Genomic DNA, 12,678 nt, shown 5'->3' with positions numbered 1-12,678 from the left:
CAAAAGATAGGAATAGATATTTCACCAAAGAAGATACGTGAATGGCCAATAAGCACAAGAAAAACCATCACAAATCAGGGAAATGCAAATCAAAACCACAATGAAATGTCATTTCACACTCATTAGAATGCCTACAGTCAAAAAGAAAACAATTAACAAGTGTTAGCAGGATGTGGAAAAATCTGAACTCTCATACATTGCTGATGAAAACGTAAAATGGTGTAGTTGCTGTGGAAGTTTGCCAATTCCTTATTCAAACACAGGGGCACCTGGGTGGCTCAGTCGGTTAAGCGTCTGCCTTCGGCTCAGGTCATGATCCCAGCGTCCTGGGACTGAGCCCCACATCGGGCTCCCTGCTCAGCGGGGAGCCTGCTTCTCCCTCTGCCTCTGCCTCTGCCCCTCTCTCTCTCTCTCTCTCTGTCTCTCATGAATAAAAATAAAATCTTAAAAAAAAAAAAAAAAGAGAGAGGCTGGGCCTGGCTGTAACTGCTCTATGAAGATGAGAGGAAGACATTGCTTTGCAGTTGGAGAAAGAATGTGAAGACAGGAAAAGAGGAGAGCCAAAGTGGAGTCTCAAAGAAAGTCTTGCACCCTTAGGCTCCTTACCACAATCCCTTACCTTCAGCAAAGTTTATTAAAATCATTAAATGGCTGATATGAGTGCAGTTTTCTGGTCGCAGAGGATAAATGAGAAACACCTCATGATGATGCAGAACTACAGCAGAAAAGAGCCTGGGAAAGCCAAATCGCAAAAACCAAGCAGACCTTCCCGGGAAGGCTGAGTTGGCATTAAGATCAGAGCTAAACTTAAAGTTAAGGAACAGGGATCCACAGCTGCTTCACATTACACTGCTTTTCTTTATATTTTTGGATTCATCAGTTACATATAAATTTTAACAGGTAGTACAACTGACTATATTGCTATATATTTAAATAATTATCGTGAAGCTGAACAAGTTACAATGACCAAACTTAAAGAATACCAGTTGTTTTGGTGTGACCAGCATTTACCTTCCCCCTCTTTCTTTTGGTTAGAAACCTCTTCTTTTTGGCAAAGAACTCATTACTTGAGATTGGGTGGGGCTGACACCATCACATCTCTCCTCAAGCCAAGGAGAATGACATGTCACCCAGGAATGGCCAGCATCCCCTAACCCCTAAACACAGCAACTGGTTCAAGCAGGAACATGTGACACAAGCCAAACCAACGATGGAGCTCCTGAATCTTTTCTGCCAGCACTAAATGGTAGGATTTGAGCCTGGGTCTGTCAACTCTCATTGTAACCATTTAGTGGAAAATCTATCACAGACACGAAGAGAAGAGGCTGCTGATACCCTCGGTATCCTGAGATCTGATGTACTCAGTTATAAGCAAATTAATCTGACTGGTGTTTCTGTCAAATGCAACCAAAAAGTCTCCTCTGTAAAAAGCCACTGAAAAAGTAGTGACACATCTAGACTGCTTGCCAAAGGGCTCTATGATGCAACCTAGAAGTGAAGGGAAGTTCACTCTCTGAGGAGATGGAGGTGACTAATGGAAAACAGGATGCAAGAGAAAAGCAGGTAGATCAATTTCTTCTTCTTCCAGACTCCTCTATCTACTGATGTGAGAAACTGTCCCTCTGTCCAAAGATAGCCTGTGTGACCAAGCCAGCATACCTGCCGAAAACAGTCTCTCTCCAGCTCTTTGTGAAGCAGTGGCCAATAAGATAAGGTATCACCTTACATTGTTTCCCCATCTCTGCCTCACTTCCCTTTTCTCTTGATGCCCCGGGATTATGCCTCCCAGTAAATCCTCAACTCTTAATCCTTGTCTCAGTCTCTGTTTTCTAGGCAACTCAGATTAAAAAGGTATGTACAAAAGAACCTACAGCAACCATTAGGCTTACTATGAAGTGAAACATAGAAAGCTTTCCCTCTGAGGTCATAAGCAAAATGAGGATGCTCAGTATTAGTACGATGTTAAACAGAAATGGTAATAATCCACATAGTAATACAAGATAACCGTCCACAGGACAAGACAAAAATGTAAATCAGCTATAAGGTTTGGAAAGGAACAAAAATTCATAAGTTCCAGATGACACAGAAAATACAAAATTCACGGATACATTTTTTTAAATAACTTTCAAGTTTCACTTTATTTTTATTTATTTATTTAAAGATTTTATTTATTTATTTGTCAGAGAGAGAGCACAAGCAGGGGGAGTGGCAAGCAGAGGGAGAAGCAGGATCCCCACTGAGCAAGGAGGCCCATGCGGGACTCGATCCCACGAGCCTGGGATCATGACCTGAGCCAAAGGCAGATGCTTAACAGACTGAGCCACCCAGGCGTCCACCACAGATACATTTTTAGAATTGACATGTTTAGCAAGGTATATAGCTGGATACAAAATGGTTATATACCTAGAAATAAATCTAACAAAGGATATGCATGAACCTTACAGAGAAAATTATAAAATTTTGTTGTATGATATAAAGAAGACCTAAGTAAATGAAGGGATACACCATGACCAAGGTTTGAAAACTCAATATTATAAGGACATCATTTCTCTGCAAAACTGATATATAGATTCAATGTAATCCCAATCAAATTCGAACAGGACTTGGGGATTTTTTGTTTTTTAATAGATTCTAAAATATACAAGGAAATTCAAAGGGCTAAGAGAAGTCAAGAAACTCTTAAATGGTGGGGGGAGTTATTCTACCAAATTCCAAGACTTATTATAATTAAAATTGTTTATAATTGGTGAAAATATGTATAACCAAACCAATGGAACAAAAGAGAGAACCCAGACAAAGACCCACAAATAAGGACACACAATCTATTATAGAGGTGGCAGGGCAGGTCAATGGGGAAAGGATAATCTATTTGGAAAAAAATTAAAATTTCACACCATACACATATCAAGTCAAGTGGAATATAAACCTAAATATAAAGGAGGTAACTAGAAGGTTTGTGATAATACAGATGAATATCTTAATGACCACAGGGTAGGAAAATATTCCTTAAACAGGACCTCAAAAGTACTAACCATTAGAAAAGAGAGAGAGAGAAAAACTGATAAAAGTGTATTCAAACTGAGAACTTAGGGGCGCCTGGGTTCAGTTGGTTTAGCATCTGCCTTTGGCTCAGGTCATGATCCCAGGGTCCTGGGATAGAGCCTCCCGTATCGGGCTCCCTGTTCAGCAGGGAGCCTGCTTCTTCTTCTCCCTCTGCCATTCCCCCTGCTGGTGCTCTCTGGCTCTATCTCCCTATCAAATAAATAAATAAAATCTTAAAAAAAAAAAAAAAAAAAACTGAGAACTTAGTTGGGGTGCCTGGGTGGCTTAGTCAGTTGAGCATTCAACTCTTGATTTCCGCTCAGGTCATGATCTTAGGGTCATGAGATGGAGCCCCGAGTAGGGCTCCGTTCTCAGCACGGATCCTGCTTGAGATTCTCTCTCTCCCTCTCCCTCTGCCCCTCCCTGCGCTCTCTCACTCTCTCTAAAATAAATAAATCTTAAAAAAGAAAAAAAGAAAAAAACAGCTGAGGACTTAGTTTTCAAAAGACTCCATAAAAAGAATTTTTAAAAAACCACAGGGTGAAAAAAGATATTTGCAACACATAATATCATTCAATGGATTAATACACTGAATATATATAAAGTACTCACACAAATCAATAAGAAAAAGAATAATACAAAGGAAAAAAGGGGAGAGAATGCAAAAGATTTAAATAGGCAATTTACAAAAGAGTATATTCAAATAGTCAATACACATACAAAACAGAGCTCAATCTCAATAGTAATCAAGTAAATAGAAATGAGAACTTTTACAGTAAGATAGCATCATGCATACATCCATCAGATTGGCAAAAATGACAAAGTTGACAATACCAAGTGGTGCCAACTGGGCACAGCAACACTACTGTGGGAGTGTATGTTTCTTCAGCTATCTTAGAAAACAGTTTGGTATTACCTAATAAACTCCATGATAAATAAAACTGCTATGAGGAGCAATAAAGAATACCTAAGGACCAGCAATCCCATACCTGAGTATACCCTAGAGAAATTCATGCACATGCATACCAAAATATATGTATAGGAATGTTCATAGGAACATTGTTTCTAATAGCCAAAAACTGGAAACAATCCAAATGCCCATCTACTGTAGAATGGAAAATCATGGTATATTTATTCAATGAAATAATATAAAGAAAAAAGAATGAACTCCAACTACTTGGAACATTATGAATGAATCTCACAGATGTAATTTTGAACAAAACAAGCAAGACAAAAAAACATACAACATACAATAAGATTATATTCAAATGAATTCAAAAACAGAAAAAATGCTTTTACTTAGAAATGCACTCATAGCTGGAAAGAATAAAGAAAAGCAAGGATGGGGCGCCTGGGTGGCTCAGTCGGTTAAGCGTCTGCCTTCAGCTCAGGTCATGATCCCAAGGTCCTGGGATGGAGCCCCGCATCAGGCTCCCTGCTCAGCGGGAAGCCTGCTTCTCCCTCTCCCACTCCCCCTTGCTTGTGTTCCCTCTCTCGCTATCTCTCTGTCAAATAAATAAATAAAATCTTAAAAAAAAAAAAAAAGAAAAGCAAGGAAATGGAGGCGCCTGGGTGGCTCAGTCAGTTAAGCATCTTCTTGTCCCTCTCCCTCTGCCTCTGCTTGTCCCTCTCCCTCTGCCTCTGCTTGTCCCTCTCCCTCTGCCTTGCTCCTCCCCTGGTTTGTGCTCTGTCTCTCTCTCAAATAAATAAATAAAATCTTAAAAAAGAAAAGCAAGGAGGGGCGCCTGGGTAGCTCAGTCGTTAAGCGTCTGCCTTCGGCTCAGGTCATGATCCCAGGATCCTGGGATCGAGCCCCGCATCGGGCTCCCTGCTCCACAGGAAGCCTGCTCCTCCCTCTCCCACTCCCCCTGCTTGTGTTCCCTCCCTCGCTGTCTCTCTCTATGTCAAATAAATAAATAAAATCTTTAAAAAAAAAAAAGAAAAGCAAGGAGGGGCGCCTAGGTGGCTCAGTCGGTTAAGCGTCTGCCTTCAGCTCAGGTCATGATCCCAGGGTCCTGGGATCGAGCCCCGCATCGGGCTCCCTGCCCAGCGGGAAGCCTGCTTCTCCCTCTCCCACTCTCCCTGCTTGTGTTCCCTCTCTCGCTGTGTCTCTCCCTGTCAAATAAATAAACAAAATCTTAAAAAAAAAAAAAAAAAGAAAAGCAAGGAAATGGTTTTTCCAAAAGTAAGGATAGTGGATTGGAGTGCTCTGCAGAAAAGGGTAAGATTTAGAAAAGAAGAGAAAGGATATATCAAAAAGAAAAAAAAAACAAACGGAACAGTTACAGAGTTGGAAATGAGCAGAGCATTTGTGAGGGTACAAGGAAAACGTTAGACTGATTGGTCCAAAATGTAAGCTAGAGAATAAGTCAACAAGAAAAGGACCAGATTATAGATGACTTTAAAATCAAGCAAGAGTTTGGGCTTAACACTGTAGGAAGCTACTATAATATTCTTGAACAAAAGAATGCCATGATAAAAGCTGTATTTTAGGGAGACTTCATTTGCAACACATTTGAATTACAGGAGGTAAGAGACTAGATCAGCTCTGGCCCCACTGAGGTCATTTAGAAGTGAGATAATAAAAGATGCTCCAATGTGGCAGGATGGCATTCATTCAAACAATTCTTACATGTCCAGTTACCACAAGATTCTGTGCCCGACACGAGAGATAAAAAGACACAGACCAGTCGTCAAAGAGCTCTGAAAAGCAGTATAAAGTAGAGGGAAAATGGGGGTATGGGGGATGAGGGCAAGAAAAATTAAAAAGACAAAACCCAGAAAACAGTAGCTCATGAAATCAGTGATGAAGAAAAAAGTCAAAGGCTCCTAGTCCTCAGGCGTTCCATAATTCAAGTACACATAAAGTACCACGGGAAGCACAGCCATATGGCCCAGAGACTGATGAGAACAAGCAGAAAGTGGTTGTGACTGCACCACATACATGTGAGAAATGTGACTAGAAAAAAAGGAATGACTGGTTGGCAGCTAGAAATGCCAGAAGATTCAATGGTTCTTTGTTTTATGATGAGAAAGGCATAATAAGTCTTATGGTTTAAAGGAAAGATCCATAAAAAGAAACAGACTGAAGATGCTAGAAAGGAAAGGAAAAATTATGAGATCAAGGTTCTGGGGGAGGTGGAAAGGTAATAGGGTCCAAAGGACAAAAAAAAATAGGTAAACTTTAGGGAAGGGATACCTTACAGGCTCAGGAGAAAGATGGTTAAATGACCTATAGGAACAGTAGCATGCTGAGGTTGTAATGGACTCACGTTAGGTGATCCAGAACTTTTCAGTAAAAGATGGGGTAGGGAAACAAAGATGTTAATAAGAGAAATGATTTAGAGTAAACCTCATTTCAAATGAAAAGACATTCATTAATAAAAGATCAAATCTGCAACTCTGCACTGTTCTGCTCTCCCTCTCAGGGGCAAGAAACAGGTTAGACATTCAGCATTAAGAGTTAGTGAAATGAGGGGCGCCTGGGTGGCTCAGTCGTTAAGCGTCTGCCTTCGGCTCAGATCATGGTCCTGGGGCCCCGGGATCAAGCCCCGCACTGGACTCCCTGCTCCGCGGGAAGCCTGCTTCTCCCTCTCCCAGTCCCCCTGCTTGTGTTCCCTCTCTCGCTGTGTCTCTTTCTGTCAAATAAAAAAAAAACAAAAAAAATTTTTAAAAAAAGAGTTAGTGAAATGAGGACAACAAAAGGCCAAAGTGATGAAAAAGGCAGCATGGAAGTAGTTGATACTATGTGGAAAGAATTTATTTGGTAATGAACTGAAGAAAGTAGACTGAAAGATTGGGCCTATACAGCCAGAGTTATGAACAGATTCAAAACTTTAAAAAAAGAAAAAGAGGTTATAAATAAGCCTATGTCCAGGAAATCCTACTCATGTTAAGATTTTCCTCAAAAATAAAAATCTGATGAAAGCCTTTCATTAAATTCTGCTTCTCAGGCAACAAAATGATACCAAATTAACAAAGGAAAGATTAAGTAGGTAAGGGTAACTTTGGGGATGCTAACGGCAGCACTGTTAGGAAATCTGGAACTACCCCAGAAAATATTTTGCAGAAAGAAATACAGCCAAATAAAAAAAGTGTAAGATCTGAAATCAGAGAACTAGGGTTTGAGTCCCAATTTAGGCAAATAATTTCATGGTATGTAGGCCTCAGTTCCTCATCTGGATTATGGGAATAATAATCATTGTAAATAATATAGGAATAATAATAGCAGCAACTAACATTTGTTGAATGCTTATTATGTTTCAGGCACAGTTTAAGTGTTTTACATGTATTAACTTATTTAATCTTCATGATGACCCACAGACACTTTTATCCCCATTTTACTGAAGAGAAAACCAAGACAGGGAGATTAGATCAACTGCCCAGAATTATATAGCTATTATGTGGTATAGCTGAATTCCAGCCCATGCAATGTGACCTGGTATCTATATCCTTTACAATGTTCTTCCGCCTCTCTAGGTAATAAAGATGAGAATGTAGTAAAAAATGCTTTAAGTGTATCCAAATGTTCATCATTACTGCTGAATATCAAGTAACAGGACAAAATCTAAACAAAATCATTAATCTACAATCAACACTCCACAAATTCTACCTATTATATGCTAGGGTGTGATTAAAAAGGGGGTAATTAACAACGTATACACTTGTCCTCCAAAAGTAGGGGGAACAAACAAGAGGCAATAACTGATATGAACAAAATATACATGCTGCTTTTCCATGATGAGCTGAGGTAAGTAGTACAATCAGTGATAAAAAATAAAGAGCTCTGGGGCACCTGGGTGGCACAGCGGGTTAAGCTTTGGACTCTTGGTTTTGGCTCAGATCCCTGATCTCAGGGTCATGAGATGGCGGCCAGCACAGGACTCCAGCTCAGCCCAGTGTCTGCTTAAGAGTCCCTCTCCCCCAACCTCCCCCCACAAAAATAAATAAATAATCTTTTTTAAAATTTAAAAAATAAAAGAGTTTGAGAAATCACAAAATCATGCCCTCAAAAAATAACAGCACTAAATGCAAAGGGTTAGGAAATGACAGAGCCAGAAAAGAAATCAGTAGAATTCTTTTTAAAGTAAAGGTCTCAGGGGCGCCTGGGTGGCTCAGTTGTTAAGCGTCTGCCTTCGGCTCAGGTCATGATCCCAGGGTCCTGGGATCGAGCCCCGCATCGGGCTCCCTGTTCAGCGGGAGGCCTGCTTCCTCTCCCACTCCCCCTGCTTGTGTTCCCTCTCTCGCTGTGTCTCTCTGTCAAATAAATAAATAAATAAAATCTTTAAAAATAAAAAAAAATAAAGGTTTCAGAACAATCATAAAGCTTTAAAAGAAAAAAATAAGGTTTCAAACAGCAACAGGCTATTCACAGAGCAACAAATTTCATATATGCATATCATAAAAAGACCACTTCCAAGAAAAGGTCCTACACCACATTATAAATATTGTAATAATAAAAAATAATTGATGCTGGACACTTATGTAGAAAGCACTGTTCTAAGCACTTTACTGGAACCGATTTTTTAATTCTTATAACAACCCTATAAGGTAGGTTCTGCTATTATCCCCAGTTTATAGATAGGGAAAATGAGGCAGAAGTGAGGTGAAGTAACTTGCCCAGGTTTATTCAATGAGGGCCAGTGCTAGGATGTCAACCCCAAGCAGTTTATCTTGAGAGTATGTGCTATACTTCCTCTAGTAGGAAACTAAGAAGCAGAACAAAAATTTATTCAGAAGTATTATTCAGCCAGAGTACCTGGGTGGCTCAGTCGGTTGAGCATCTGCCTTCAGCTCAGGTCATGATCTCAGGGTCCTGGGATCAAGCCCCACGTTGGGCTCCCTGCCCAGTGGGAAATCTGCTTCTCCCTCTCCCTCTGGCCCTCCCTCCACCTTACCACCCTCACTCCCTCCCCTGCTTGTGTTCTCTCTCTCTCCCCCCCAAATAAATAAATAAAATCTTTAAAAAAAAAAGAAGTATTATTTGGCCATACTTGGTAACAAGAATGAAAGTACCTTTCAATCACAATAATTCATCATCTATAACAGTTCTGTCCTTGGTCTTCCCTCCAAATTAATCCGCACATTCCTCCCGTACTATCTCATCTTCTCCTCTGGTTTCAATTACAATCTCCTTGCTGATGATTCCCATATCTATTGACCTCCAGCCCAATCTCTCTTCTGCATCTTAAACCTCACCAACAACCTAATAAATATTTCTCTTTCAATGCTCAACAAGCATCTCAAACTCAGCATGTCCAAAACTGAATCATCATCTCCTTCCCACCTCAATTCCCACCCTCAAATCCCTTCTTCCTCCTGTACGCCCTTACCTCAATGACTGCCTCCATCATCCACCTGATTGCCCAAGTCAGAAACCTGGAAGTCATCCCAGACTCCTCAGTCTTCCTCACCTTCCATACCCAATCAATCACCAGTCACCTCCTCTAAGTATTTCTCCAATCAATGAATCTCTCATTTCCATTGCTTTACTTAATCTGACAACTTTACAGGCTTATCATTTTGAATTTTGTGTTATTTTGTGAAACTTTCTTTTTTTTCTTGTATTTTGTTCTGTCTAATCCTAGCACAAACTCCATGAATGAAGAACAGGTATCATATATATTTCATATCTAACTCCCTAATGTGCAATTTCCTGATCAACACGTGTTCTCAGCGAAACTTGGTTCTATTAAAAAGAAATTAATACTAAGCATGTATGTCAAGGAATACATTTTTTCAATGGCATTGCCTTCAGAAACAAGACCCAGTTATTTTGCAAAAAAAGTAAAAAAGAAAAAAAGTAATAATTTCCTATTAACTCTACCACAACTCCTTAGGAAATACCAATTATTAATTGTTCAATGATAGCTACTAAAGGCCATGCACTATGCTAAACACTTCACACAAATTGTGCCACTTAATGTTCACAACGTTATCAACGGGGTACTGGTACTATACCCATTTTCCAGATGCCAAAACTGTAACTTAAGAGAGCTTACACAATTTGATCAAGGTGCCGAGTTAGAAAAGTAACAGTCAGGATTTGAACCCATGGCATCATCTGACACCAGAGCACATGTTCTTAAGCACTTGCTGTTTGCCTCTTTTTTTAAAAAAAATATTTTATTTTTAAATAATCTCTACACCCAACACCGAGCAAACCCACAACCACGAAATCAAGAGTCCCATGCTCCACCGACCAAGCCAGCCAGGCACCCCTTGCTATTTTGCCCCTTAAGTATAAAATTAAATGTTCTAAAGCTCAAAAGAAAACAATAATTAAGCACAAAGCTTAAATCAAAAAGATGTTAGTTTTAAATGAAAAACGTGCCAAAACAGAGTAACGCTATGGAAGTTCAGGCAATTAAGAAAGAACCTGTTTGGTCGGTCCAAAAATCGTTAAGAAAGATCAGCAAACGAAAAAGATCCAGAACCACAGAAATAAAATTTTCAAAAAAGTAACGCATTCGAATGCTTCTTTTCTTGGGACATCATAATAAAACCAACACAGTCTAGTGTCTTACACATTAGTATATTTCCCAATGAAATTCTACAAATGTTAGAATCCCCCGCCGTAATTCAATTTTTGGTTCTGGCAACCTCCCCACCACAGGCAGGTAAAAGGTTCGGAAATCTCAACCGTGATTGCTTGCTTACTTCCAGACTCCTAAAATATGAGTCAAAGGGCCAGTGTAAAAAGAACACTGCCTATCATCCATCTTCGTCTGGTGCCATTAGAAACACAAGCGCACATTTAAATTCGCATGCTACTAAGATCAAGCACCAGCCTACAATTCGTCCAAGATTCGGCAGCTGCACACCCAAGGTGCAGACCACAAGCTCTCAACTTTTCATTTTGACTATACGTTTTAGATTCTGGGTGCGAGAGCCCACTTTGAATTGGCCCCTGGATGCAAAGAGGATTCCTGTCAGATTTCTCGGGAAGGGTGGGAGGCGTGAAGAAGGGACGGCCTCCCACCGGCCAGGAGCCCGCCGCGCGCCGAACCTTTTGTTGGGGAGGAGAAGAGGGCGGACCCCGCACCCTCCTGGGGGCAAACGGGGGTGGGCGGGGAGAGTGAAGGAGCGAGACGCCGCGGCGGCCCCCGGCCAGCCCGGGGGTGGGGACACAAAGAATTTGGGGAGAGCCGATCGGCCGGACGACGAGCTCCCCCACCCGCCCTGCAATAAGCCGCCGCGAAACTCCAGGCCCGGGCCGCCGAGAAGCGGGCGGAGGCGGGCGCTCGGGCGTGCGGGGCTCCCTGCGCTCCCCTACCCCCACCCGGGGCGAGAATCGGCCGCCGGCGCGGGCTGAGGGCCGGGGTTGGAGGGCGGCGCGAGGCCTCGGCGGCACCCGCCACAGCCGCGAGCCCCCTCCGCCCAGCCGCGGACCAGGCCGCCAGATCCCCGCGCCCGCGTCGCCACACCCACCCGCCTCCTAGGCCGGGCTCGGGAGGGCTACCGGCTCTTTCTCCCGCTGCGGCGGCGCGCCCCGCGCCCGAGATTTACCTGCTGATCTTCTGGGCAAAGGCGCGGCGCTCGGCCATGGCTGCTAAGGCGGCGGCGGCGGCGGTCTGGGCGCGGACGGGCGGGCGCGTGCCTCCTCGCTCGCGCTCCCTCCCTCGCGGCCTCCGCCAGTCCCAGCTCCGGACCGGGGAGGCTGGGGCTGGCGGCCGGAGCCGGGAACGAGCCCTGCCGTAATGCTCCTGAGAGGCGCGCAGCGAGAAACCGCTCCTCCCCCAGCGCGTCAATCCCCGCGGGAGCCCGGGCTTCGGAACGCAGCTGCGGCCGGTTGGAGCCCAGGGGAAGAATGGGGCGTGGAGGGAGCGACACGCCAGTCCTGGCCGCCTCGCTGCCGCGGGTTCCGCACTACCGAAAGGACACAGAGAGCAGCCAGAGAGGAGTCAGCGACTTGGCGAGGCAGGAAAATAAGATTACAGAACGCGGGGGGGGGGGGGGGGGGGGGGGATGGGGCTGTGGGGGGGGGAGGGGGGGGGGGGGGGGGGAGCTTGGCTTTCCCGAAAAGGAAGGGGAGGAAATGGAAGATGGGTTTTGCCGAGGGGAGCTGTGCTCTGCTGCCCTGGATGGCTGGGTTCTTGTTCCTGCAGCGCCCATCTCCGAGCAGTTGAAAGCACTTTCTGTTCTGCTCCGACCTTATGAATGGGGTCTGACCAGAGAAAAAATGGTTTTTCTTGTAGAAAAAGAGCTAAAAAAGACCTTTCTCCTACAGAAGTAACAATAATAATAGTTGACTTGTGGTGCTTAGCCAGGCACTGATGAAAGTTTTACAGGCATGATCTTAATCGCCACGACAGTTCTTTGAAGTAAGTTCTTATTATGCCCATTTTAGAGACAAGGAAATTGGTTCAGAGAAGCTAAGCGCCTGGCCCCAGGTCACACATACGGTAACCTCTTCAACTGAGGTTCAAACGCAGAGCCCAGTCCTTTTCTTTGAAGATAAGTGTTTCTCCGTTAACAATACTCTTGCTGAGACTATTACTTACCCCTTTGGGATCTCATTTTCCATTTATAAATGTTGGACCAGATGAGCTCTAATGTACTTTAGCATTTTGACGTCCTATTAAATAGTCAAATGTTTACCACTCAAAATGATCTTGCCTGTTAAATCCTATAAAA

At 43.0% G+C, this 12,678-nt stretch overlaps 1 protein-coding gene across 18 annotated transcripts in view; it reads right to left on the bottom strand.

The window, feature by feature from the left end:
- DOCK7 (dedicator of cytokinesis 7) overlaps positions 1–11,948 on the bottom strand; it is a 215,382-nt gene extending 203,434 nt beyond the window's left edge. For 10 of the 18 annotated variants that reach the window (XR_004302160.1, XM_032427391.1, XM_032427399.1 and 7 more), the window contains exon 1: positions 11,551–11,948. Coding sequence is in view for 17 of the 18 variants with exons in the window: in XM_032427391.1 (XP_032283282.1) it covers positions 11,551–11,588 (38 nt within the window). In the remaining variant the exon portion in view is untranslated. The remainder of the gene's footprint in view (positions 1–11,550) is intronic. The other 8 variants (XM_032427407.1, XM_032427415.1, XM_032427428.1 and 5 more) reach the window with 2 other exon arrangements.
- Between the last annotated feature and the right edge of the window lie 730 nt (positions 11,949–12,678).

Source organism: Phoca vitulina, unplaced genomic scaffold, assembly GCF_004348235.1.
Source record: "Phoca vitulina isolate PV1807 unplaced genomic scaffold, GSC_HSeal_1.0 scaffold2, whole genome shotgun sequence".
NCBI classification, from domain to species: Eukaryota; Metazoa; Chordata; class Mammalia; order Carnivora; family Phocidae; genus Phoca; species Phoca vitulina.
Note: the sequence above shows the minus strand (reverse complement) of the source record. Positions and strands in the feature narration are given on the sequence as shown.